The following is a 26,633-nucleotide window of genomic DNA, read 5'->3' as shown; positions in this document are numbered from 1 at the left end:
GTTCCGGATGCTGAGTGAGAATAAATAGCCCCCCACCAACGACCCCCCCCCCACCCCATCTTGGCAAGCAAGGTGACCCTGGGATTCTGCGGAGAGAGCTGGGCTGAAGCGCAGATTCATCTGCAGGGTGGAAACCTGTGCCTGGTGTGTGTGTGTGTGTGTGTGTTGTGCCTGTGTTGTGTGCTGATGAATTGGAAATGAAGCCTGCTCCTCCCTCCCCTCCCCCTCCCCCTCCCCCCACTTTTCATGTGCACCCTCATTCATGCGGACCCCAACTCGGAGGCTGGCCTAAACGGTTTGAAGGATTGGAGGAAACCCAGGCTGTTCCGCCCCCCTGCTCCCCCCATTTGAGACAATGAAAGTTTGTAAGGTAACCCATTTTGGGGACGTGATCCTGCAGACAGTGCCTGCATGTGCGCATGCACACACACACACACACACACACACACACACACAATCCCCGCAGAAAGGCACTGGGGAGGAGGGTGATTGAACCAGCATTCTACAAACCCTGGTTGCCATGGAGAAGAATCCCGGATGGCTGCCTGCTCTCCGTCCATGGTGGGGCTGAATGCTTGTGCCTTCTGCTGGAAGCAGCTTCCCCCCCACTCCTCCGCCCCTCCTCCGCCCCCCAATTTGTCTGCAGGGGCATGAAGGCCACTCTGGGAGGCAGAAGCCATGGCTGAGGGCGGGGGACGCTTTGTTGTATTATGCGGGGGTGTCATGGGGGGGGAGCCTTATTGGTCAGCTACTGCTGGACTACAGCGTCCAGCCTCCTTCACTATCCCTATTGTAACATCTGTCCAGCTGCCGGAAGAAATACCAGGAGCACAGCGAAGATTTTACCTGCTAAATGAAATGGCTAGGACAGCAAGAGGGGGCGGGGGGCGGGGGGGGCTTTATTCCAAGTGGTTTCTATGCGGCCTTTGCTGAGAAAGACCCCAGGCAGCAGCCGGTTTGGCCTGGCCCGCTGGGTTCACGGGTGGGGCTGGGGGCTGGCAAGGGGGGCATGGAAGGCAGAGGCAGCGGGGTCAGGAATCCTCCTCAGCCAGGGGCTGCTTGGGGAGGGGCTCTGAGGGACGGAAGCAGCGCAGATTGGGTGGGGGTGGGCAGCAGAAATGAGCCTGGCAGAGCCCCCCCCCACAGGTGTTCCCTCAAGCAGCTGAGGGAGGTTGGCCTCCCAGGGACTGAGGGGGCTTCCTCCTGGGATGCAACAGGTGCCTCTCGCAAAGCCTGCGTTGTTGGAGGGGGAAATGGGGGGGGCCCAGCTGGCATTTGAAAGGGCTCCTGGGGAGTCCAGTGAGGCGCCTCTTCTGGGCTGGTGAGGCAGGATCGGTCGGGGCGGGAGAGCTGTAGAAGGCTCTGGAACCAGCCCTGCCGCCTCCGCCCCGCTTTTGGTGAACCCCCTCCCCCATCCTGATGCAGAAGTGGGGTCCCAGCTAGCCCCACCTCCCCAGCCCACGACAGGTGCCTTGGTCCGGCTGCAAAAGGCTTCGGCTGGTGGCTCCCGGTTGCCATGGAAACACCACCAGAACCGGCATCAAGCCATGAAGAGGAGGGGGCACACGAGATCGCAGGGAGCGGGTGATGGGAGCCCCCCCCCCCAAGATGCTTGGCAAGAGACACCAGTGAAGGTCCTTGGCACTGGCTCCTGGGGGCCCTCCTGGCCCCGTCATGTGCCACTTTGCCAATGAGGAGAGAACAAGCAAAGCTGTGGCTTTAGATGGCCCCCAGCGGTAATGGCTGCAGTAGTGGGGCCTTGGGACCCTAAAGGCAGGGAGGGATTCCCCATCCGCTGCTGCTCCAAAGCACAAAGGCTTGGGGGGGGGGGGGCTGGAAATGGTGGGAGGGGTGGTACTTGAGGCCAGGGGCTGCCTCTGTCAATCTGGCCTGTCAGACCAAACTTAGTGAAGGGCAGCTGGCAAGGGGCCCCTTGGGGAAAGAGAACCAGGGGCTTCCCAGAGGCTGCCAGACCCCAGGTGGGAGCGACGCCCCCCTCCCTCCCCACCCCAATGTGACTCCAGCCCAAGAAGAGACAGCACAGCCAGGAGCTAAAAACATCCCTTCCACTTTATTGGGAGTTGGTTCTCCTTCCTCCGCTCCAAAATACATCCCCCCCTCCCCCTCCCCCCCCCCAGGGAGAAGCAGGCTGGTGATGGGTGGAGGAGACCCACGCAGAAGTTTTGAACTTCCAGGCAAGCTGGATCAAATCCCACCGGCCACCTGCCCGAGAGCCCCCTCCCTCCGTGTCCCGCTCCCACCACCTCGGAATCCTCCCCTTGCCAGCTGACGGTGCTGCTGGCCACTGGGTGGGCCCTCCTGCCCGCCAGACTCCGACAAGGCAGGGCTTGCTGTCTGCTGTCTCCCCCACCAGGCCCTGCCCTCTTCCCCCAAACCCCAGGCCTGACACCCACCCGTGGCAAGTCCTCAAGCTGCCTGTCAACCAGCAGCCCCTGTCCTGGACCTGGCAGCCAGCCACACAGGGGCGAGTCCCTTTCTGCCCCATTGCGTCCAACCCGCTGCCCCTACATGTGCCACCCTCCTCCCCCCTGCTTCCCCAACAACCAGCAGAGGGATAGCCGTGAGTTGGAGGGCAAGACAGGCTGGCAAGAAGCCTGAAGCCGAGGCACCCGACGTGGCAGAGGGCAGGGGGAGGAGCAGGGATGGCCCACTGGACACTATGGCTAGGAAGGGCATATCAAAAATACAAAATGGCCTCGTGGTCTACTCTGTGCCACTGCCCACCCCCAGGGAAGCCTGCTGGTTTCATAGTTTGGCACAGATGCAGCTAGAGGAGGAGGAGGGGGGTGGCTGTGCTCGCCTGGGTGACGTGTGGGTCTAATTGGCTGTATCAAGAACACTTAGTTTAAAATCTTTACAAAGGACAAAACACGGTGTCTCCGTTAGTGTTTAAAGAACTAAAGATCTGCTTAAAAAACGTCTTTCGGAAAGAAACAGACAGACAGACGGTATCTCCGCAACATGAAAAGTGTGATATGGAGCCAGGGTACCAGGCGGTGCCTGCTAGGCCCAGCATCAAGGCCAGGGGATCCAGGACCCACTATGGAGCTTAGAAACACCCCCACCCCCAAATGGCACCTGTCTAAGAGCTCCAGGAAGTGCCAGCCATCTCCAGCCACAAGGTGGCAGCTAAGCTTGTGGGAGCCGTTCTCCATGGCTCTAGGTTGGTAGAGAGAGACTGGCACAGCTCTGTTCCAAGAGTGCCCACTAGGAGGTGCCCAGGCGGAGCCCCCCACGGTTGTTCCAGGAGGCGAGGGGCTGTCCTGGGCTTCCTCGGCAGTGCCAGCTGGACCTGGGAGCACAAAGGGTTTACTCAGCTCAGGGCAGCCTGGGGGGGCCTCGCCTTCTCTGCTGGACTCCATGAAGCCTCAGCTGCTCTTGAGATGAGGCGAGCAAAGCACTTGTTACTACGAGCCAAGAGAGTTGCCATGCCTGGCCCCATAGCCCAAGGTCCAGTGAGGTGGAGCGTGTGCATGGCGGCTATACCCGGGTGGTGGAGTGTGAGTGAGGGAGCCCAGTACTGCTAAAGCTGGCAGCAAAGGTGTTGTATGGGTGCAGGGTCTGCAGCCCCACCAAGGAGTTGGGGATCATGGTGATGGTGTTGGGCGTCATGAGTGGAATGTCGTCGGGTGAGCGGCGCAACGTGAGCGTGTAGTCGGGCAAGGCAGAGAGGCGGAGGGCGTCGTGGGTCGGCACGGCCTCGCAGTCTCCGTGGTGGGACTGGTTGGTCTGCAGAGAGGGAATCTCTTCTTCTGGGGTGTGCCCGATATCATTGGTGGCGGGGGCATGCTGCGGGCTGGGCTGGCGGTGGGTGTCCTGCCGTCGCTTGTCCTTCCGGTAGTAGAGGGCTGCAAAGGCCAGAACGTTGAGGAAGAGGAGCGAGGCCCCCACGGCAATCGTGACGCTCAGCTCGGTGGAGTAATCTCGGGGGTTCTCCACCAGGAGCGTGCCTGCCCCGTCTTGCTCGGGGTTCCACTTCTCCTGCGAACCCTCGCTGGTGTAGGCGGTAGAGATGGCCGGCCGTTTGGTGCTCCAGGCCTTCCCATTGGGACGGCGCGCCATGTGGGAATTCTGGGTGGTGTCAGGTGGCGGCACCTTCGTGGTGGTGGAGGTGTAGTGGAACATGTCGTGCAGGTTGTACAGATGTGGAACCAGATGCTTCCAGAAGGCAACCTTTGTGGCACGGTAGTGGTCGCGCACCCGAGGCTTGAGGCCAATGTGCAGGTAGAGCTGGTCTCGAGGGTTGTACTTGGACCAGGCCACTTCCTCAAACCGATTGGCCTTGGTGTGGATGAACTTGGTGTCCTGGGGCACTGGTTTGTTAGGGTCCCTGGGGGAGAGAGAAGGCAGAGAGAGAGAGCGAGTGAGAAAGGGAGGGAGAGAAAGCGGCCACCAGCAACCCCTAGTGCATCACCAATGCGGGGGCTCTCTGAGGGTGGGGGGGGATTGTTCCCAGTGGAGCCGCCTGGCCCCAAAGGACTCCGATCTATATGGACAGGCTCCCTGTCTTTCGAGGGCTGCAGAGAGTGGAGCCTTTTCAGAACACAGAATCATCCAGCTTGGCAAAGGCCGAGATTCGTGTTTCAGTAATCAGAAGGATTAAAACCGGACTTTCCCTAAATCTCGCCGGCTGGGAACTCTGGGAACTGCCATCCCACTAGGATCTGGAGGGGAGTAGGCTAGAGAAAGCAGGTTTGGGGCTCCTTCCTTGAGGGGCTCAGGAGAAAGAAGCTACCTTCAGTGCCCTCAAACTACTGGTCCAACGTTAGCCTGCTCCTCTGAGGAGAACAGGACTTTGCTTCATTTTTGTCCTCCCTTCCTCTCCATTTTAGACGCCTAGGACTAACTCTGCCACGCAGGCTGGAGCTTTGCTCCCATCTCTTCCCACACACCTTGACACTGACAGCGGAGGGTCCTTTCAATGCCCAGCCCCCCACCTGGCAACCCCCACCAAAGCCACAGTCTGGGGAGGGGCAACCTACCCGGTCTTGGCAAAGTTGGTCCAGTAGGTCATAACCACGGCACTGAGCATGATGTCGTTCTTGGAGAAGTTGCAGGGAAAGAGGTCGGTGGGGCCAATCATGGGGATCCCAAAGACGTAAGGCACCTCATCCCCGTGGGCCGCATCAGACCAGGGTGGCTTCATGAGGCTCTGGCAGTGGTGATAAAAAGCGTAGAAATAGGTGGGGGACCCATAGCGAGCGTGAAGGTCAGCAGTCACCACCGATGGCTCCACCCACTGGTGGTCCGTAAAGAGGGCCACCAGGGTCTTGCGCCGTGTTTCCGGGTTGTCCCGGTCAGCCCAGTCAGTGTACATGAACTTGATGGTCTCGCGCAGGGTGTCCTTACCCTCTGGGTAGCCGTACAGGTTGTCCACAAAATTGGAGACAGAATAATCAAAATCGCTGCCTGAAACACCATCCTCCGGGTCCACGACCCCCTCCACAAACTTCAGTCCCTCACCCTGGTTGACCCCGAGCATGATGTCATAGTTGAGAAACTCTCCCTGCTCCATCAAGATCTCTGGGTCGTCTGGGATGACGTCCCCATCGATGACTGGCCCAAAGGCCACGTGGTAGCGTGCCGGCTGGATGTCCTGCTCCACCAGTTCCTTGGCAGTCTTCTGCCTCAGGCAGTCCACCATGTCCACGGTGTCGAGAACATTGCAGCCCACTTTGTCAGCCAGCAAACTGGTGTACTTCACCGGCTGGTAGTTGACTGCCCAACTGGACAGAGCGGAGCCGCTCTGGATGATGGCTCTCTGGAAGAGACCTGGGAAACAAGAACACCACCATGGCAGAAACGGGCACCACGAACAGGACCGTTCGGCTTCAAGAAAGCTGCTGCTGCTGCCGCCGCCAAAGGGGCACCACCCACCCTACATGCTGCTCTCTGTCGCAACCAAGCAAGAAAAGGGGCAGCGGGAGGACAAGATGGCCCAACGGAGGAAGCTCATCTCCAGCCAGGCCGGCTCCTTCGTCCAAGGCCAGGCTTCAGGATGCACGTCCTGGGCTTGCGGCCTTAGCACAACCCCCTTCCCATCTCTGCTAATCCCTCCCTGGCAGCCACGCCATGTCAGCCTGGCACCGGCCAAGTGATCCTGGTCCTGTTCCACCCAGTCTCTGGGAACAACGGGCCGGAATGGAAGAAGAGGTCTTCCTGCCTCCCCCCGCCCCATCCCGCCCGCTCAGGCAGGGCAATCTGAGGCTGGCATTGTGGGGGTTAAGCCGATGGTACTTAACCCTGCGCGCTCCACAGAGAACCGCCCTCATTTCCTGCCCAGCTGGGCCCTGCTCCGTGCCAATGTGGGCTCGGCAAACTGCACATTCCCCAGGGGCACAAAGGAGCCTTTCTGCTGGCTGGAACACAAGAGGCCGAGGATGCTGGGCCTAGGAAGCCGGCCCACAAAGGCCCTGGGGCTGGCAGAGGAGTGCCAGGCCGGGCCAGGCGCCAAGGTTCCTTCCGTGTGGCTTGTCCTCGGAATACAAAACGGTCCAGGAAGCGCTGCGTTTGCAGCTGAAGCCGGAGGGAGGGGCAGAGGGCAGGAGCTCCCCCACCAGCTCCTACCAGGTAACCAATGAGGCGCACCTTTGCCACAGAACTGGGGGAAGGGGAAGACTCGCCTTCCTTGCCTCCCCTGTGCTCCCTTAAAGCAACTGTGCAGCTTCCCGGACGCCCCGCTATTCTCCCGTGGAAGACTCTTGCACACGCTTGTTTCCCCACCCCTCCCCACCCCCACCCCCACCCCCTGGGAGGAAGCCTGCATCAGGGTCGCCTTCCAACCACTAAGTGTCCGAAGCTGGCTTCCAACCGCCAGGCTGCGTCCCAGAGGGGAGGACTGCCAACTGTGCCCCGGGAAGCCGCTCAGTGTCTTTGGGATCAGCCCCCTCAGGCAGCCTCCCCAGACCTGCTGCCCGCCTTCCTCAGCCCTGATCTCTTGGCAGTTGGAGCCCCACCCAGAAGCATCAGGGTGGGAGGGACCATTGGCCAGCAGGGGGTCCAACCAAACCCAGCTACGCTACAGCCACACCGGGCTAGTTCAGGCCCTCCTGCCCCGGGGCAAGGGGAAGCTGCAGCCAGCTAGCCAGGGCCTCCTTCCCCCTTGTCCACCTGCTGCACCAGCCCTGCGTGTGGCTCTTTGAATGTCCTCCTGGGGGCCTCTGGATGGGCTTCGCAGGCCCCAGAAAGGCACGTGGCCGGCATCCTCTCGCTTTCCAGATGCTGGGCAGCACAAGTGGACGGATCTGCCCTGCACACACAGCAAGAGGCGGAAATGGCTCCTGCCTCTTCTCTCCTCCTGGGGGACAACCCCCCCCCCACACACACACCGTGGGCAAAGTGAAAGGCCCATTCTCCCTCTCATCTCGGGGGGAGGGGGCTTCTGCCTACTTTCTTGGCTGACAGCAGAGCCGCCGGAGTGGAGGTTGGAGCACAGCTCAGGCAGGAGCCCTCCAAAGGGGGTCTCCTGGGCCCCTCTGGGGCCTCTGCTCGGCAGGCAGGGCTCCAGCTGGTGCCTAATGCTTTCCAGCATTGGGGGGGGGGGAGGCTGAGCAACCCTCCCAGCATCCTCCAGCAAGCAGAGGAGAGCCTTCCCCAGCCAGGGGAGCCCTCGGGCTGCCTTGGCCTGCCTCCCCTTGTAGAGGCCCAGGAGATCCCTTGGGGGTCTCGGCAAATGAAAGATTTGGGGTGCAGAACCCCCAGTGTGGCCCTCCCCTTCCCCTCTGCATCCCTGCTGGTAAACGTAAGAGATATGGAGGCTCTCCTCCCACCCTGGGAAGCCATCCCTGCTGGCGGCTCTGGGATGTGGTCCCCAGTGTGGGGCTGCCCTAGATCCTTCCTGCTGCAGCGAAGGAACCAGAGCAGAGCACGCAGAGCTAAGCTTTTCCTGGCCTTGTGCACTCCAGAGGTGTGGAAAGGCAGCTGGATATCGGAGAGGGCCACTCAAAGGACCCCCTGTGGCCAGCCAGAGGTTCAGCCACAGCTGTGGAGGCACAGTGGACCCCACCTCTTAGACGCTGAGGCTCCCTTGGCCCGAGTACAGGAAAACCTTGGGGAGCTCAGAGGGAGAACGGAGCCCCTGGGCCCTTGCAAGTCTTGGGGAAGCTGCGCTCTTGGGCCCCCTGCCGCAACCCCACGAGGCTTGGCCCCGAGACAGGCATCCTGGCCGCAGCCCACCCCGACTTCTACGGGGCAGGTGCTTCTCTCAACACCCCAAAGGGGTGATAACGTTAACTCGGCCTTTGACATGATGGGAATACGAGCCAAGCTGGGTGTGCTGCTTTCCCAGCCACTGCAGGAACTCCTGGGCAGCAAACTGGACACCTAAAAGCTGCTGGAGGGATAACTGAAAAGCCAGGCATCCTTCCGAACCCCAAGGCAGCACCTGTGCTGGGTTACCTGTCCATGAGGAGGGCATGGGCACCATGGGGCAGGGACAGAGACAAGGGTAAATACTCCTAAAGCTTTCCGGGCGGTGATGCTGGCCTGCAAGAGGCATCGTTTTTAGACTGCAGATTCCCTCTTGATGGACTCTCGAGCTGGCAGGGACCCCCGGCATCGAGCCCCCCCCCCCCAGACACCTCCAGCTTCCCAGAGAAGGTCCAGGGAGGCTTTGTCCACCCCGTCTACACAGAGGTCCCTACTCTTCCTGGGATGAGCCAGCTCAGCCAGGATTCAGGTGCTGAAGGAGCAAAGCGGGCCTGGCAGGTGTTCTAATTCGTGCATGTTGGGGGCTCGGTTCCTTCCCGGCCCTTTTTCTGAAGGAGAAGCTTGGAGGCTTCCTCTGCCAGATGGACAGTCCTCTGGCCAAGCTCTCCTGGACCGTGTCTGGCCACAGGCCGCAGCCTCTGGGGGATGCCCACCTCCGTCCTTGGAGAAACCCCTGAAGCCCACTTGGCAAAGGGAATATCCCGAGGTTTGTTTCCCTTTTAAGACATCTTGCCTGTGCAACTGTCATCACCCCCACAAAGGGCCCACTTCAATGCCTAAGCATTTGGGGCTGCCTGTTGTGAGTTCCAATTGTGAGCCTATTTTGAAACGGAGGTTATTGCCACCTCCCTCCTTACAATCCTGAATGCAGAGATACGAGGGCATTCCCCATTATTGCAGGAACAACCCGTCTATGGTAAAAACCTGGGGGAGGAGGGGCCGGAAGAGGGGCAACTCCTCAGGGTCCTCCCCTTGGCCTCCCTTACCTTCGGAGTGGTGTGACAGGGTGAGCAGGCTGACGCAGGAAGCCCCGATGCCCGACCCAAAGACGGTGATGCGCAAAGGGTCTCCGCCAAAGAAGGCGATGTTCTCGCTGATCCAGCGCAGAGCCTGGATCTGGTCCAAGAGCCCATAGTTGCCTTTGGCAGCCTGGTCGCCGGTGCTCAGGAATCCTGCGGGTAAGCAGAGGAGAGCCAGTTGCTCCCCAGCCAGCTCCTCCAGCCCCTCCCCCCTGCAAAGGGCCATTCCCCCCGCCCTTCCCACAGCCTCCTCTGCTCTGACGGCATCTGCCCTGAGATCCCCCTGGGGCGATGGGCTGGGAGCCACTCCCTGGGGGTCACCCATCTACTCTGAGCTTTGCAATCTCCCCGTCCTCGGTTGGCGGTTTCTCTTGGACTGGATCTAGAGAAGCGGGCTTTGAATTACTCTCGGGCCAGGGAAAACCGTAGCAGTTTCAAGGCTTTGAAATGTTGGGGGCTTCGTGATTTCTGCAAGCCCAGGAGAGGGACCAATGCGGAAATGGGCTGAAGCGTGTTACACAAACCGAGGGTGACTCCGGCTGAGTTCAGGTCAGGGAAGGTGCTGCAGCCCCAACCCAGGCACCCTCAAATGCCAAGGCAGCGCCTGGAGTTCGGGTGGCCAAAGGCCCCAGAAGCCACGGCAGGGGCGGCTTGTCCTGCCTCCTGCTCCAAGGAAACCCTCCAGGAACCTGGCAGCCCCCCAGCAGGACCATGGGATACTCCCTCTGGGGAGGCGTATTAGTGGTGCTTGCTGGGTGGTGCAGAGAGGAGGTGGGTAAACAGGGTTGCCACAATATTTAACCACCGATCCATGCTTGCTCTCTGCGGGGCCCTAGTGGGCAAGCACAGGGGAACTCCGAGCTGGGCGCCCAGGGCGGCTTCCACCTTTGCCCTGAGGAGGGTCGAGGGCCTGTCCTGGGGGCTGGAGGGGGAACTGGGGCAAAGCAGGCGGTGCCAGGGCTGGGGACCTTGCTACCTGCAGGGCCCTGCCCTTATTCCCCACAGCGCCCCCCCCTCTCCCCAAAGCTGCTAAGGGATGTGCTGGCTTTCCACGGCCCCTCCCCACACCGGGATGGAGCGCAGGCTGCCCCGTCGTGAGACTCTCCGTACCCAGGACGCCCACACGGTAGTTGAGAGTGATGACAATGACGTTGCCGTAGCTGGCCAGCACGCTGCCGTCAATCATGTTCCCTGTGCCTTCCATGTAGGAGCCCCCATGGATGTAGACCATCACCGGCTTGGCCCCGCTGTCTCGGATGTCTGCAAGGGGGAGAAGCTGGAGACAAGAGTCTGGCACGGCCTGCTGGGCACCCACCCTTGGCCTAGCCCCAGGGAAAAGAGGCACCGCAGCAGGGACCTCAAGCTCTGCCCACAGGTTTCCGTCCTGGCAGACAACGTGAGAAGGCCCCATGAGCTCTGGAGGGCCCCACTGTCCAGTGGCCAGCTGAGGGGTCCAGGGCGGGGGACTGAGCCCAAGAGAGATGCAATCACCAGGGGGAGGAAGTGTTGGGACGCAGCGCCTCTCCTTTCGGTGGGCAAATATTCTGGGAGGGGGCAGCCCGGCCCCTCCTTTCTTCTGGGAAGCTGCCAACAGATCCTGCAAAATTCCTGCTCCCTCGGCCCCCCTCCTTCTCTCTTGCTCACTTCGGTCAAGTGCCCCTGAGCCGGGATGGCAGCCTGTGCCCCCACAGCAGCTGGCCCTGCCTGTCCCGTCCATGCCCTCAAGGCAGCAGCAGGAGCAGCTCCCAGGGACCCACACGGGTAGAGCTTGCGCTCCTGGGCACTACCGTCCCGGGGCAGAGGTGGTCAGATGGCACTGCCCTCTCAAGGGTGCCCAGTGGGGGCTCTTTATGCTGGCAACCCAAAAGCAAGCAGACAGTCTAAGTACAAACATTATAAGCAGAAAATCAGCAAGAAGCAGCTCACGGCAACGGCTGGGCATTTCCTGTCAAGACGCAGCCCAGACAGGGACCTCACCTGCCCTCCGAGGGGACTGGGGGCAGCAAACCCCACCAAGGGCACTTCCACCCAGCACAGACAAAGCACTGGCCACAGGAATTGCCACTCCCGTGCCCAATCAGCCCCCGAGGGCCTGGCCCTGCCGAAGGACACAAGCAGGGATGTCAACCGAGACTCCCAGAGGCACAACCGGAAGAACATCCTGGCCCCTCAGTCCTGGCTTGGAGGCCTGTGCTGTGGGCATCCGCTTCCTCAGCTGTGCTGGCATCCAAGTTCCCATGTGGGGGAAGGGCAGCGGATACCCTGGCGGGGGTCTTCGGGAGCTCTTTGTGCTTCTCTGCCAAGCAGGTTGCACAGGTTGGCTGGGATTTTCCTGGGTGTCACCTTTTCCTTCAAGCAAAATTGACGGGCGCCTGGCACGGAGGATGCTTTCCTCGGGATTAAACGGCAGCCTCTCCAGGGAGGGAAGGAAGCGAGCTCCCTGCACCCAAGAACACTGCTGCCCGTGGCATGGACAGAGGTTGGCAGGGGGGCAAGCTGCAGATCCTGTTCTGTTGCAGAAGGGCCCTGCTCCCCTCCGCCCAGTGCCAATGGTGCCCTCCCTGGCCCCCAGGTGCCTTTTCCAGAGGCTCCTCTGACCAGGAAGCAGCCCCCTTCTCTGAGGGCCTGGCTGGGGAAAAGAGCCCCTGAGCAGTCGTGGGGGGGAGGGGAGCTCTGGACCCACTGGGGTGCTGTGTGGGGGGGGATGAGAATGGCAAGCACCACTCCCCCGACCCTCTTCCTGCAAGCCCGCCGCGACCTTCTGTGTGGGGAAAGGCCAGAAACCCGGAGCGGCTGAGCTGAGAGGGACCCTGCAGGCCTTTGCCTCGACCTTCCCAACCAGCAAGCAACCCAGGGTGGGAGGGGCAGCAGGGCGCCCTCCCCCTTTGACCGCTCAGCACCAGAGAGCCAGAGACACAAACAAGGGGGAGAGGGGCTTCTTGGAATGGCAGCAGCAATGAGGACGTGCATGAGAGAGAGAGAGAGAGAGAGAGGGAGGGAGAGGGAGGGAGAGGGCTCATGCATGGACAGCCATCTGGCGCACGCAAATACCTTCGTCTTCATCCCCGTCATTATCCGCTAAGTCCTCGCCCTGTTTCTTAGCGCTGGAGCCTGGGGACCAAACACGAGGAGACCGAACAAAAAGGAAGAAGGGGCAAAAAAGAGAAACCAAAACAGGAAGGAAGAAAACAAGAGAATTCAAACATAGCATGGCTGCAGAGAAGGTGGGAAGGTCACCTGACTCGGCCCCTCGGATCTCCAGCAGCAGCACTGGGGCGGTGGGGGGGGCAGAGGCTCTCAGGGCTCCTTCCCCAGGGTCAGAGAAAAGGCCAGCTGCAGGTCACGCCTGAAGGAGGAAGGAGGGGGAGTCCCCCGGACCTGTCCCTGCAGAGTCCCTGAGGTTCGGGGCGGCATCCTCCTCAAGAGAGACAAGCCCCTTTGGATGCGGGCGGGGGTGGGTGGGTTAGTTGCTGTGGGCATCACAGTCCAGCAGCCGAAGGGTGGAAACTCAGTGCTGCCCTGGGGCGAATATTCATGGCCTTGGCTTGACCGCTCACTCGCACTCCAGGGCTGCACAACAAGACCCGCGACCACCCCGTCCATTGGCTTGCCCCAGCCTGTGGCACAGGCAGGACCTGGGCGGTGGTCATTCCACCGAAGGGCTTGTGGTGGCCTCCAGAACTACCCTCCTCGGCTCTTGAGTAGAAACTGGCCTTTGCCACACGTGCCTCCGGGCGCAGGTAGGGGCTCTTTCTGCTGCCCTGCAGGGGTCCCTTCCCTGCTGCTCCCCTGAGCAAAGGGGGCTGGAGAAGGCCTGGCCACGCCTCTTTGCAGGACGCTCTGGGGGCTCCAGGGGGAGGCGCACTGAAGGCTGCTATTCCCGCTCTCGGGGTGCCTGTGGGGCCCTGGCCACTCTTCGCGGCTCTCAGTTCAGAGTGCCGAAAAGGCCCTGCCCATCTTAGGGAAGAGTCAGCAGGTGCCTAGCTGCCTGTCCAGCTTCCAAGAGGCCCAAGGGCTGCACCCAAGGGGGGAGCGTTGGCCAAGGGAGGCCTGCATGCACCTCCACCTTCCCCCCTGCCCGGCCTGGATCAGCTGAGAGCAGAACAAAGCCCTCCTGTCTCCAGCCACTGCTGCTGCTCGGATGCCAGGCCCGCTCGGTCACCATGGAAACCGAGGCAGAAAGAGGCTGCGCTGGTCCTCCTGCTCGCGGCTCCACAGGGCACATCAGCCCGGCCCTGTTCCTGCAGGTGCCCGGTGCAAATGGGGGGGCAGAGAGGAGCCCCTCTTTGGCCAGGCCATCCCATGGCTTTGGGGCATCCGGAGATGAACCCCCTGCCCAGCTCGAAGCTGTTGGGGTTAGAGAAGGCTGCGTTGGAGGGGCCAGCCCGGGGCGGGGGTGGGGGGGGGGGTGGGGGTGGGCAAAGCCTGGCCGAGTGTTCACAGGCACCGTGCAATGGAGCAGCCTTCCATGCGCAACATGGCCAACAGAGCCAAGCCAGCCCTGGCCCAGGCACGGGCCCCTTTGAGCCCTGGCAGCCAGAGGGGAGGGAGGGGGAAGAGGTATGTCTACTTTCTACCCCGGGTGGGGGGATGAGGAAGGGGTGTTTGCATTGCTCTGGTGGGAACCTGCCACACCCCATCAAAGCCAACTGAAAGGAAGATGCCCTCGGGGTGGCGCAAAAGAGGGGCACCCGGGGATCAGCCGGCATGGAGACGGTTCTCCTTCCCGTGGCTTCTGGGCGGAGGAGACGCAAAGTCTTGGTTGGCAGATTAACCAGAGTCAGAGCAGAAGAATCGTCTGAGGTCCCCTCGGAGAGCCAGCTGGAGGAGCGGAATTGGGCCCAGCTGAGCGGAGGTAGAGGCTCGAAACAAGCCCCACCTGTCCCAGAAGGACACGACCCCTCCAAGCCCCCGGAAGTTTGTCAGAAGCTGGTTTGTGGTGACGCCTCACTGTGAAACAGCCATTCCTAGCTTGGCCTCCCTCCCAAAGGAAGTTCTCCCACTGAATGGCTGGGCGCGCTCTGGCAGAAGGGGGACAGGGGCGAGCCAAAGAGAGAGGCTATTTTGGTATGTATGGGGGTTCCCCCCCCCCAGAAGGCATGCAATACTCTCCTTCTCAAGGACGGAGCCCTTCCCCCACCCTGTTTTTGTGCCCTCAGGCTGAATGGGGCCCGGAGTCCTTAAGGGGGAGGAGCCAGGCCACGCAGCTTCTCTGATGCCACCGTTGCCCATGGTGGCTCAGGATGCCCGGCAGTTTGGCTCCTCCTTGAAACGGTTCAGTGGCAACTTTCTCCAGACCCTCCTTCTCCATGTCAGCGTTAGTTGATGGGCGAGTCAAAGAGAAAACATTCACACAAAATGCTAAGCCATCCCTGGTCAGAGATGCCCGATCCCCTGAGCCAGAATCCTCCTGGTAGCCTTCTGCCCAAATGCTCGGCCGCCTGCCTGCCTGCCTGCCTGCCTGCCTAAGCCACGTCTTGCTTAATCAGGGGTTGTTGCTGAACGGGCCAGGTGGGCTGGGTTCATAGGATGCCCAAAGCCATGATTTAACCAACCAGTCTTGGCCAGTTATGCTCCACTCGGGCCAGTGGGGTTTGAGGCCCAGAGCCTCCGGGTTCAAACAGAGGCAGCCCCCTTGGGGTGGGGAAGACCTGCTTCCAAGCTGCCCCACCTGCCTGGACCCTCCCACCCCCTATGTGTGTGCGTGTGTGTGTGTGTGTGTGTGCAGGTGGGCGTGTGGGCACACTGACTCTGGTCCTCCCTCCACTGCTTGGCGTGACTCCCTCCTGCCATCCCTGAAGCCCCTCCGGAATTGCTGCTGGCATTTGGCCCGGAATGACAGCAGCTGAAACCCAACATGGGGAGGGGGGAGGAAGGCTCCTCCACCTGGGGGACTGGCCCCCTGGAGCCCAATCACTTCAAAGGAGCCCCCTCCTCCTCCTCCTCCTCCGTTTCCCCGCTGGAAGGACCCCCTCGGCATCAACCCTCAGGGGCCGGTTCCCCCTTCCTTGAGAAGAGCGGCCCAGGCCCTGCGCCCCTCACAGGGCAGGGGGAGAGCGGCAGGAGAGGAGCCCGGAGCGGCTTTGGCCGTGCCCACCACAGGCCCGGCAGGTGGACAGTTCCAAGGGCTCCAAAGGAGGTTGGCACCTTCGTGCCCAGGCCTTGGGGAAGGAATAACAGGGGAGATTTAAGGATGTCCGTGCTGAAGCTGCTGCTGCCCCATCGTGGGGGCGTCCGAGGAAGGGGGCGCAGAGGGTCTCTGCCTGCCCCTCTCCACTCCTGCCTAGGGGGCCACGGTTGGCAGAGGGGGCAGAGCTCTGGAAGGGCAACTGGGGCAAAACAGACCCAGAGGGAATCCTGGGGCCAGCCTGCCCTGGAGGCTCCAGAGAGGAACCAGCGGTGGAGCTGCACTTCTGCCTCAGTCCCAGGCAGAGGGAGAAGGCAGGGAGGGCCCCAGAGCATGGGTGGGGTGCCAGGCAACTGCTTAGGGGCCCAGGGGCCACAGGGCAGGGAAAGGACTCCCCTGGCATGCGGGTTCCTACGGCGGGCCAAGCCATTCCCCTCCGGCAGAGTCTGGGCTGGCCAGAGGAGTCGGGCATCTTCAGCCTTCTGCCCGCTGGCACGGCCTTCCCGGAACCGCTGAGAAGGAAGTGGGCAGAATCGCCTTCCAGGCGACTGGATGCAAGGCCAGCGCCAGCCCGGTGTGGGGTAGGGGAGAAGGGAGCTCCTGCCTCTGACCCCCTAAGTGAGAGGCAGCCGAGGCCAGCCGGGGCAGCTGTGCTCTCCCAGAGCCCTTCCGAGTCCATAAGCCCCCACCACCACCATCCTGCTGTGGCATGGGGCAGGGCAGGCGCCCCCTGGCGCTCACTCTCTCACTTGCCTCTCTCTGTGCCCTCTGCCAAGCCCCGGCTCGCTACCTACCTCCTTTCCTACATATTTTCTTGTTGGGTTTTCGGGCGCATTCCTTGGAAATCCGCTTTACTGTAAAATGAATAAAAGACTACAAAATAACAGGAGGCCCCAGCGGAGGGTGTGGGCATGCAACCCGTCCTTCTCCCCCGCCTCCCCCGCCTTGGGGCTGACCACAGGGAGGGGAGCAGAGCAGCAGCTGCTCCGGGGGCGGGTGGGGGGCCCCGCTGGAGGCCAGGAAGGGTGCAGGAGAGGAGGGCGTGTCAAGCGTGAAGCTCCCTCCTCCCTGCCTAGGGCGGGGGCGGGGGGGGCCCAGCTGCCCCAGTGCTGCTGCTGCCGCCAGGTGAAGAGGCTCCCCTGGGCAGGGCCAGAGTCCCTTGCGGTGAGGCCGAGGGGGCTCGGGAGGGGGCTACTTACAGTTCCAACGGGACAGCCCTGGAAAGGAAGGGTTAAGGTGCTCGGCCTCACCACAAAGAGCCCCCCCCTCCTGCTCTGGCTGCCCCCTGTGAGTGCAGACCCTCCTCCTCCTCCTCCTGTGTACCTGTGAGGCGGAGCTCAAGGACTGGGGGAGGTTTGGAAGAGAGAGAGAAAGAGAGACCCCACCAGAACTGTCCAGCCAAGGACCCTCGAGAAATGGGGTCGGGGGGGGGGAGGGAGAGAAGGTTGGGAGTAAATTGAGGGCACCTAAGTCTCCCTCTGTCCCCAACCAGCTGGGACACCCTGCAGCTGACCAGAGGCTTCTCCTGTCTTGCCAACCCAGTTTGGGATGAGGATGAGGATGGTGGCTGAGGGGGGAGACGAGCAGAGGAGGCAGGGCCCAGGGGGAGAGAGAGCAAGAAGGAGCGCATGGCAGCCAGGAGGAGGGACAAGCATCATGGCCAGAAACGGAGGCGCACAGACAGACAGACGGACAGCCATGCGTCGGGAGGAGAGCAAGGTATGGCAGCATGCTCAAACCGCAGAGAGAGAGAGAGAGAGAGAGACACGCGTGCACACACATACACGACACACGACACACATGACACATACGTGTCCTGCAGGCACCCCGCTGGGGACTCACCATCCTCGGTGGGGATGTAGATGTTGAGGTACAGACAGTCTTCGTTGGGGTCCTGGATGTAGGTGGCCACAATGTCGAGGTTGGCGGTGAACCAGATGGGGAGCATAATCTCGGGCACAGCGGTGTGGATGTTCTGTGGGCACACTGGGGGGAAGTGGGTGGCATTCCGGATCCCCGACCAGGATGGGGGGGGCTCGGGGGGCAGGAACCGCTTGTCCCCAATGGGAGGTGCGGCGTAGGGCACCCCCAGGTACTGGTCCACGGGCCCCAGGATCTCACTGGGCAGGGGCACCCGTACCCCACGAAGCTTCCCGTAGTGAGTGTTGACGGTGGGCGAGTAGGCCTGGCTCTCCATCCGCACCACGGCCGAGGCGAGGCCCAGGATCCAGAGGGCCAGGTGTGCGCCCCACCCGGCTGCCCCCTTGGTCACTTGCGAGAAGGGCAGGAGGAGTGGGCACCGGCACAAGGACCGCCACATGGTCTAGGGAGGGCAGCGCTGGACAGCAGGCCTCAAGCAGACTTGGGGGGGGCTCCAAGGACCCTCCGAGGGGGAAGGAGGGCCCCCGAGGGGGTCCGGGTGGCAGGCAGGAGTGGTGGCAGCCAAGGGCCAAAGTCCCACAGGTCAGGAGCTCCTCCCCTCTGCAGGTGCCGCTCTTTGGAGACAGGTGGCCCTGCAAAGAGGAGATGAGGGGGGAGAGGCAGGTTAATAGGGACCAGTTTGGAGGGGGGGCAAAGCTCAGCCACACCTGACAAGCACCCCTTATAGAAAGAGATGCAAGGTTAAAAACAACCACCACACCCGCCCTGAGTTGGGTATCAGGCCAGAAGTCTGATTCTTCGGGCAGGAGGTTCAAAGCCCCAAGGACAGGTTCCCCTTTCCACCCCATCTGGAGGGAATGAGGGTTTGGCCCCCATTCGAAACTTCCCCAGCAGGAGGCTGAGGGGTGGCTCCACCACGCCCTGAGCCGATGGCTTGATAAGACCAACATCTCCCAACTGAGTGACGCCGGGGCCAAATCTTCTGGTGCTGGTGGGCCTTTTGGCAAGAGAGCCTCTCGGGGCCTTGGCTACTGCCTCTCCCTCTCCTGGGTGGCCTCAGTCTGTGTGCCAGGCAGCTCTTGATACAATGTCCTACCTGTCCGTGAACACTTCAGCTTCAGCCACAACAACACAAGAGCACACAATAGATACAAACTCAAGGTTAATTGCACCAAACTTGATTGCAAGAAATACGACTTCAGCAACAGAGTGGTCAATGTCTGGAATACTCTGACCCTGTGGTTTCTTCCCCAAACCCCAAACCCTTTAACCTTAGACTGTCTCCTATTGACCTCACCCCTGTCCTATTGTTTCTTTTTATTTTTCTTATATGTATCCATGTATTCATAACTATGTTTATACTTATGCCTATTATCTTGTAAGCGATTGACAAATCAAATCAAATTGAAGGACAGATTCCTGGGTTGTGCTTTTCATTCCCTTCCGGGGCACGATAGCAACCCAACACCGCCCCCCCCCCGCAAAATCCTGAGCGCTTGAGAAGGCAGGCGCAGCTCCTGGTTGCAAAAAGTGCTTGCAAAATTATCCAAATTACATAAGACCCTTAAAGGGATGAAAGCTGCTCTTTCCCAGGAATTACATCCAGCTGTCTGAATTCTAGAGAGCCGTTTTTTGGCCCTGGGCATCTGGGGTACATTTGTGGCAGAAAAAGAGAAGAGGAGAGAAGAAACCTTGGAAGGAGCTCAAATAAATTGCTAGCTGCATCCTTGTTCTCCTTGCGGGAAAGCCCAGAAGAGGAGGGGGTGGAGCGAAGAGTCCCAGGACAGGGAGAAGAGGGCAGGCAGTGCTCTGCAGGGGTGGGGAAGCCCACCCTCCTTGGGGATGTGGGTCCCCTTCTGCATAGCGGTGAAGAAAACGGTATGGAGGACAGAGGATTCCGCATTCAGGTTTCAAGGCCCTTCCGGTCAAAAGATATTCCTCTGGATGTGAAGAGGAGGCAAGACTGGAGCTGCCCCAGGGTCAGTCCTCATCTCTAGCCGGACTATGGAACGGGACAGCTGTGAATCAAGGCCCCCTCTGAGGCTCAGTGAAGCCCATGGGGTTAGGCGGACTTCTTGAAAGTAAGATCCGGGCAAGAGCTCACCCACCCAACAGCCTCAGGCAAGCAGAAGAGCTGGAAAGGCCTCGGAAAGGATTGCCCCCCCCCTCCCCATACCCCATAAGTGACCAGTTGAGAATGGGTGGATTTGGGGGGCTGGAAGGAAGGAACCTGCAGGGAGTTTGGGGGGGGGGGGAGCCCATTGCCAACACCAGCTTTCAGCATCCTAAGGGCAAGTGGGGCGCCCAGGCTCAGTGGCTGGGCAGGCCACATAAAGGGAAAGAAGGCAGAGAAGTACCAGCTGTCATTTCCAGAGGCAGACTGAGAATTATTTGTATCCGATATTTAAGCTGAACTTTAAAAACGAAAGAGCGTGGGCCTTCTGAGAAGCTTTGACCCTGGTCAAGATAGGGTCAGAGTAGATGATCCATCCAAAGAGACGCTGAACTTGGGTGAAACTGAGTTTCAGGGGCTCCGGGAAGAGGCCAGAGATTCTGCAAAAACCAAAGCAGAAAAGCCGCTCCCCAAATCCAAGGAGTTATTATCATGAAAGTCAGAGACGGACGGAGGACATGAGGCTTGGAGGGGGAAGCAGCGTCTACGGCCCCGGAATGCAGATTCGCAGCATCAAACGGGGAAGGACAATGAAAGGTATCAAAAGGGGGGAAAATGTCTAGAATTGAGGAAAATAAACAAGAGCCGATGCTTTTACAGAGATCAGATAAACCACGGGAAGATGTAAGAGCTACTCAGGGATAATCATCCAAAGCTCTAACAAAAGCAAATGAGGTTAAGGGAAGATGGGAAGATTACGCTGGAATCTCTGCAAACAGGATCACCAAAGGACAGAAACATTCGGGGAGATGCAATTTATTCAGGCATTGGCTCCACTGAAAATGGGGGCACCCCTAGTTACCAGGAGGAAATCACTAGGAGCCCCCCAGCAGCAGGGAAGCAGCTCCCTGCCAGCAAACAGGGGGCAGGGCTGCAGGGACAGGAAGTCCGGTCGGCAGCCATCGCAGGATGGAGGACAAAGAGAGGCTCAGAGTGCGGCTCCTCCTCACTTTGTTGGCCACAGCAAGTTCTCTGACCGTGGAGATCAGGTGGGATCCATTAAGAGTGAGTGGCTGGGCCATCTGGTTATGCTTGGGGGGAAACCTTTGCAATGGAGAAGCTACTGAAAGAATTGGATGTGAAGGGATCAAGTGCCTTAAAGACGGGGAGGGAGGAAGGGGTCACTCCTCCAGGGTCTTGATCCTAAATCCACCCCAGTGGATCTTCTGAAACCGCACACTTATGCCTTCCCGAGAAGCTCTCAAAACACAGAGTTGGACAAGTGCACAGCGGGGACGTGGCTCCAGGGAGGAGCACCTACGAGGGAGTCAGCGCTTCCCTGGGTGTCTGAACATGGTGATGATAGTAACACCCACAAAAATAGCCAGTTCTTTATCAGCACGTCACCCGCTGTGTTTCCAAGTCAGCCCGGGCACCGCTGGGCAGGCAGACTCGCAGGCTGCGTTGGGCCAGCCTGGTTTAGCTGCTTCCCTGGACCACGCCTGGCTTCCTACCCAAGCAAGGAAAAGCCTCGTGGAACCTGCTGCCCTCCAAGGGGAGTTCCACGCCACCTGGAGAAAATCGTGCCTCAACTGGCACGGAATAAAATGATGCACTTCCAGCGGAGAGACTTTGCTAGGGCCTTCCCTGAAGGAGGAGAAGCAACCGTGGGTGTCTCTCTCTCTCTCTCTCTCTCACCCAAAAGGGTGTGGAAAGATCTGTCTCCGGGGCAGAGCAAAGCCTTTGTGCCCAGCCATCCCGCTGGAATGCCAGGAAAGTTGCTTCGCTGGGCATCCTTGGAGGTTTGCCCCACTCACTGACAAAGCCTGTTCCTGCTGCTGGGTCTGGGCAGAATGGTGCAGACGTGAGTCCCCGCAAGCATCACTGGGCACCAAGGCAGACCAACGGGGCATTTGTAGCCCTTCAGAGCAAGGAGATGGAAAGAAGACGGAGCTGGAGGAGGCCGGAAGGAGGGATCTCGGGGGATTTACTCCCAACGTTACGACAAGAAAGCACCTTTGAGAAAGAAGTCTTCTTCTGGCTGGGCTTCAGAGCTCCAGCTCCCCACAGCTGCCAGTCTCTTCCTTTGCCTTGCCTGGCCCTCCCTGGGGGAGGCCTGCCAAGAGACTGCCCCAGGCTCCTCCGTGACTCCAAGGGCAGAGCACCCAAGGGCCAGGCCCCCAGAGGCGCAGGGGTGGGCCAGGCAGCCTTGTCCGGGCCTGGAATGTGGAGGCCTCTCCCCTCCCGAAGGATCGGAAGCCTGCCTGCTCAGCTTCCATCCCTCCGGGTCGGAATAAAGATTACCCAGGTAACCTTTCATCCTGGTGAATTTCTGCCTAAGCACAGCCCCAGCCCCACCAGCTTGATGGCTGCGCAAGAAGCCTCGGGTTGTGCCTGGGGCCCCTCTGGGATTTGGCTCCAAGGCCCCTGAGGACAAACCACCTGCGGGATGTTGAAGGCAGCTTTCCTTAAGTTGATGCTTCCTGGGTGAGCTGGACTACAACTCCCCTCATCCTCAGCCAGCTGTTCTTCATGCAAGAGGCTCAACCTCTGCCCAAATCTCCACTGCTCCACAGTACCTGGACAGGTGGACTGGAACGACAGCGAAGGCGAGACTTTTCCCCAACAGAGAAGCGAGCGTATCCAAGGGAGAGAAGAGGGCAGCCGCCGCAATCGCCCGCAGCCCCTCTGCATCCCCAGGCCACAGGGGGCTTCAAGGAGGCACGGTGGCTGCAGGGGATCCCGGGGCAAAGGCACCTGGGAGGAGGCGAAGCAAAGGGCTCCAGCTGACCACATTTTCCCAGGCTGCCCTCTAAGGAGGAGCTCCAGAGGGCAAATTGCTCGCCCGGGGAAAACAATGGAGCCCTTCAAGGCCTGTGTGGGGCTTTCTGAGGTGAAGAAGAGGGAGGGAGGGAGGGAGGGAGGAAGGAAGGAAGGGAGGGAGGGAGGGAGACAGAGCAGCCACAGAGGCAGGCCTCTCTCTCTGGAGTGCCCCCACCCCTAGAAAATGCCTTGCCTGGCCAGCTTACATTCCCCCCATTCTCCCCCCATTCAATTCTTCCTCTAGGTCTAGGACATCCCCTTTTGCAACACAGATTCACACAGCCGGCAAACACAGACAAACCACTAGAGTTAATGCAAACACCTGGGTTCAACCCATGAAGCTGGGACCGAATCGTCTGGCCAGGCCTGCAAGCCTTGAAAGAGGCGGGGCGGGTGGGGGTGGGGGCTTCCTCTTCACCGCTGCTGGCCCAGTGGGGAGCCAGGTGACCCCCTCCCCCATCAGCAGCCCCTGCCGGTTTCCCGGGTCGGAGCCTGGAAAGGTCCAGACGACCAGAGAAGGCCTGGAGGAACAGCAACCTATCCAGTACAGTCTTCTCCACAGTAGTACTGGCTGTGCATGATGGGAGAATTCATCCGACTGATCTGGAGGACAGTCAGAGGTCAGGAAGGCTGCTCTGCCATGGAGGCTTCCCTGGTGGGACCGAGGATCAGGCCGGGCACCATTGGCCGATGGATTGCCACAGTCTCACGCACACACACCCCCACCCAGCAGGAGGCAAACCAAAGGCTGCACCCAGATTCTCTGGGGACTTTGCGTCTGCTTCCCCCACAGCTGCCCTCCTCAAACCTCCGTCCCACTCCAGTCGGCTTCAACGGTCTGCAGAGCCCGAAGTCCCAGGCAGGCAGCACCACTTGCGCCCCCCTCCTTCTGCACACATGCCAGCTGTGGCTCCTGAGCTGCGGCCCCCCCACCTCCCTTCCTGGGGGCCAGTCCAGGAGAGGCCTGACCAGCCCTTCCAGCAGCCAAAGCTCACCCACCAACTGCTGAGCAGCCTTCTCTTCACCCGAGGCCCAAGGGGGCTTCACACTCCAAGTTGGCTCCGGGGCTCCTGGTTGCAGCTGCTCCCTCCATGGAGCGAAAGGTGGTTGAGCTGCTCTGGCTGGCTGGATGGGGGCGCGGGGAGGGGGGAAACGGGACGGGCGGGGGGGCAACGCATATCAAGCCCAGCATCCCTCCAGTCGATCACCTTGTGAGCATCTACGTGGAGGCGGGAGGAGCAGGGCGAGGAGCACGGGGGGGGGGGTGGCCACAGCAGGGAGGCCCTCCTCACAGGTCAGGACGAAGGCAGGGGGTCTTTTGCAGGTGCCCCGCCCCTTTACGCCCCCCTTTTCTTAGCCAAGCACACTCGGATGGAAGCAGCTCCGCTCGGTGGCAGCTGTAGCAGCCGAGCTCCTGGAGCAGAGGCCTCTTGGCGGGGCCAACCTGGCTCCGTCTCTGGTCCAGTGCCTGGTTCTCAAGGGCTTCCCACATCCCCATTGGCCCAAGAGCCCCCCCCCCCCCAGCCAAGCCCTCCCTGTGCAAAGGCTCTGGGGACCCCAGTCTCCCCTCTTGCCCGGGGCCTTTGGGGTTCGGCCTGCAGCAGGAGAGGCGCCTGAGCTGGATTCTGAAAACAAGAGTGCAGGCCGCCTTCTTCCTGCCAGCAGCAACAGGGAGCCCGTCCCTCCTTGTCCGTTTCTGCCGTCACCCACTACGGCTGTTGGTAGAGCCGCTGCCCACCTGAGGACTTGCAGAGGCAGCCTGGTTTTCCTCAGGTGGTGGGTGGGAGGGAGGGAGGAAGCCATTGTCCCCACACATCTGCACTCCCCCCCCCACCCCCAGGAAGACAGTTTACAGCCAATCAGAAGCAGCCCTCACCCGCTTTGGGTGCTTGTGGCCTTCGCCACCTGCTCAGTGCATGCCATGTGCAGCGCCTGATCACACCTTGCTGCCAGACTGTTGTCTGGGCCAGAGCCTTGATGGGGGGGGAGGGCAGGGGGGCTAAGAGGAAGCAGGGGGTGTCACCCCGCAGGTGGACCAGGGTCTTGGGCGCCCCTCTTCCCAGCCACCGCTTCCCACCAGCCGTCCGGGGGAGCCGTTGCCCTCCGCTGCCTGTAGAGGAACTGCTGCTGGTAGCTCAAAATGGCTCTTTCTGCCTGGCACGGATCCCAGAGGGAGGGGCTTTCCCTGAGCCTTGAACTAGGACAGCCAGAGAAGACGGGCACTGGGGGTGTGAACTGGCTACGAACTATACCGCCTGCCTGCCTGCCAGGGTCGCTTCCCTTTGGGGGCTTGGGCACCCTGGGGAGCCATGGAGAGCAGGTCCCCGGAACCCCTCCCCCCGCCCTGCTTCTCTGGGGCAAGGAGGTTCATCTGCTGCAGCCCCCCACTCCATGGGTGGGTCCCCTCCTGTGGGGGTTCAGGCAGAAGGGGGAGCCCGAAACCCTTGGGCCCTCTGCCTGTGGGAGCCCCAGCATGGCCTCTCTCTGTGGCTGGCTCAGCAAGACCCCCGAGACCCCGGAGTCCCTGGGGCTGCTCCCATGAGGCCCAGGGTTAGCTCGGCCCCCCTCACAGGGTGGTTGTCCAAACCAAGGAGGTCCTAAAACGAAGCCCCGGGCAAACGAAGAAAGAAAGCCAAGTCTCTATCCTCACAAGTCCTTGGAGGAGGGGGAGAAAGGGGGGTCTCTCGGACAGGTGAAGGAATAAAGGTGCGGGCGGGGGAATAGCACCTTTCTTCCTTCCCGCCCCACCAAAGGAGAGACTTTGGCTGCTGAGCCTGCCAGCAACCCATCCCAGGAGAGGCAACCCAGCAGGGAGAAGAGGCGCGACTTCTCAGCTCTAAATAAGCAGGAAAAACAAGGGCAAAGTTACCCGCCCCCCCCATACACACACACTGCCTACCAGCTCTGGCCTCTGTGGCTCACGAACCGCTTCCCCGATTAGTTTGCCCAGGTGGGAGACCCAGAAAAGGCATCAACAACTGCACCCCATTCTGGCCACAGAGCCCAACTGCATTTCTCCGCCAGGTGGGCGGGTGGGATGCTTACCAAAAGGGCATTTACCTGGGCACCTTCTGCCCCTCGACTACCTGTTGGCTGAGGTCAGGGTCTTGCCCTTGATTCACACTCGGTGTGACCAACAAGTCGTTCCTGCTCCTGAGGAAGGCTGGCAGTGCCCAGAGTTTTTGAGGGGTGGGTGGGTGGGCATAGGGGCTTATGGAAAAGCCTTAGGAAAAGCCTCAGTAGAGTGGGGGCGGGGGGAGATGCAGGGGTCTTCTCACCCGGCACCAAACAAACGGGCCTTGTGGCTTTCTTGGAACAGGCCAGGCCCCAAAAGGAAGGGAGGGAGAAAGAGGGGGGCGGGGGCTCAACATGGCTTGCTTTCCCCTCAGGGCTGTTCTTCCCCCAAAGGCAAAGGGACAAGTTACTAGTCCTTCCGCTGAGGGGGCCAGCAGAGCAGCAGGGACCTGTTCCCAGCCTGCCTCTTCCTGGCAGACTCGGCCGGGGACCCCGGCGGGGAGGGCCGCCCCCCGCCCTCCCTTCCTCACTGCCCCCCAGCCGTCCTGATTTGGGGTTGTTCAGTGACCAAAGGGGGCCAGGCGGGGTGTGGGGATGGGGGGCAGCCCTGGCTTGGCTCCTGCCAGCTCGGCCACGCCGGCACCCACCGGCCTGGACCCGCAACAACTCCGGCAGAGGGAGGAGCAGAGGCACCTCCCCCCCCCCGCCCCCCACCATTGCCGGGAAAAGCTTCTGGGGTCGCCCGCCACTCGAGGACCCCGATCCTCCCTCGCCGCCGGCCTCTCCCTTCTCCGTCAGCCCCGGGGCTGCCCAGGAGGGCGCCGGAGCAGCAGCCGCCCCGCTCGCGCGTCCCCTCTTCGGGCGCCCCGTCCTTGGCTGCGGCGCGGGGGCGGAGGGCCGGGCGGGCGGGCGAGGAAGCCGCCGCACAGGGTGGCAGGCGGGGCGGGAGGGGGGAGCAGCCTCCGCCCCCGCTCGCCCCCTCCGCCCGAAAGGGGCTCTTCTGCCGTCCTCTTCTGCACCGTCGCCATGGCAACGCGGGAGACCGGTCGCCGCAGCAGCGCCAGCCCCCCTCCGCGCCCCCGCGCCTGCTCCATCCTCGCCTCCACCGGCGGGCGGGCGATCCGGGGAGGACAAGGGGAAGAGGAGCGGGGCTGCCCTGCGCCCCCCGGCCACGCCGCGCGCCCTCCAGTCGTTCTCGCCCTTCGCCTCCCCCGACGCCCCTCCCGGGCGCTTACCCGCCGACGCGCTGCTGCTGCTGCTGCTGCTGCTGCTGCTCCCGTTGCGGCGAAGGCGGCGGCGGTGGTCCCGCGGCAGCCATGCCGGGCCGGCGCGGGAGGAGCCGGGCGGCGGCGGCGGCGGCGGCGGGAGGGGGCGCGGAAGGTCTCCTGCAACGGCCGCCGTCAGCGCCGCCGAAGTCCCCGCCCCG

The 26,633-nt window shown here is 61.4% G+C and overlaps 2 protein-coding genes across 5 annotated transcripts in view; both read right to left on the bottom strand.

Annotated features, from left to right (window-relative positions):
• LOC113446843 (uncharacterized) overlaps positions 1 to 3,383 on the bottom strand; it is a 9,431-nt gene extending 6,048 nt beyond the window's left edge. Inside the window, exon 1 of the mRNA XM_087941277.1 lies at positions 3,100 to 3,383. Within this exon, the coding sequence (XP_087797403.1) occupies positions 3,100 to 3,383 (284 nt within the window). The remainder of the gene's footprint in view (positions 1 to 3,099) is intronic.
• On the bottom strand, positions 2,053 to 26,633 carry NLGN3 (neuroligin 3). Of its 4 annotated transcripts, XM_087941226.1 has the most exons (9): positions 26,443 to 26,633; positions 17,218 to 17,888; positions 16,170 to 16,229; positions 12,300 to 12,359; positions 10,359 to 10,508; positions 9,216 to 9,401; positions 5,485 to 5,793; positions 5,004 to 5,373; positions 2,053 to 4,351 (listed from the first exon to the last, which is right to left on the bottom strand). In XM_087941226.1, exons 2-9 carry the CDS (start codon positions 17,693 to 17,695, stop codon positions 3,502 to 3,504), a joined length of 2,463 nt encoding a protein of 820 aa, XP_087797352.1. In that variant the 5' UTR covers positions 17,696 to 17,888; positions 26,443 to 26,633; the 3' UTR covers positions 2,053 to 3,501. The 4 variants fall into 4 exon arrangements, with proteins under 4 accessions (XP_087797352.1, XP_087797351.1, XP_026572417.1 ...); XM_087941225.1 differs by having other exon boundaries at positions 5,004 to 5,793; positions 26,443 to 26,632; XM_026716632.2 differs by lacking the exon at positions 16,170 to 16,229 and having other exon boundaries at positions 5,004 to 5,793; positions 26,443 to 26,632.

This window comes from Pseudonaja textilis, chromosome 12, assembly GCF_049901715.1.
Source record: "Pseudonaja textilis isolate UNSWEBS1 chromosome 12, rPseTex1.2, whole genome shotgun sequence".
NCBI classification, from domain to species: Eukaryota; Metazoa; Chordata; class Lepidosauria; order Squamata; family Elapidae; genus Pseudonaja; species Pseudonaja textilis.
The sequence above is the reverse complement of the archived record's forward strand: the minus strand, read 5'-3'. Positions and strand labels throughout refer to the sequence as shown.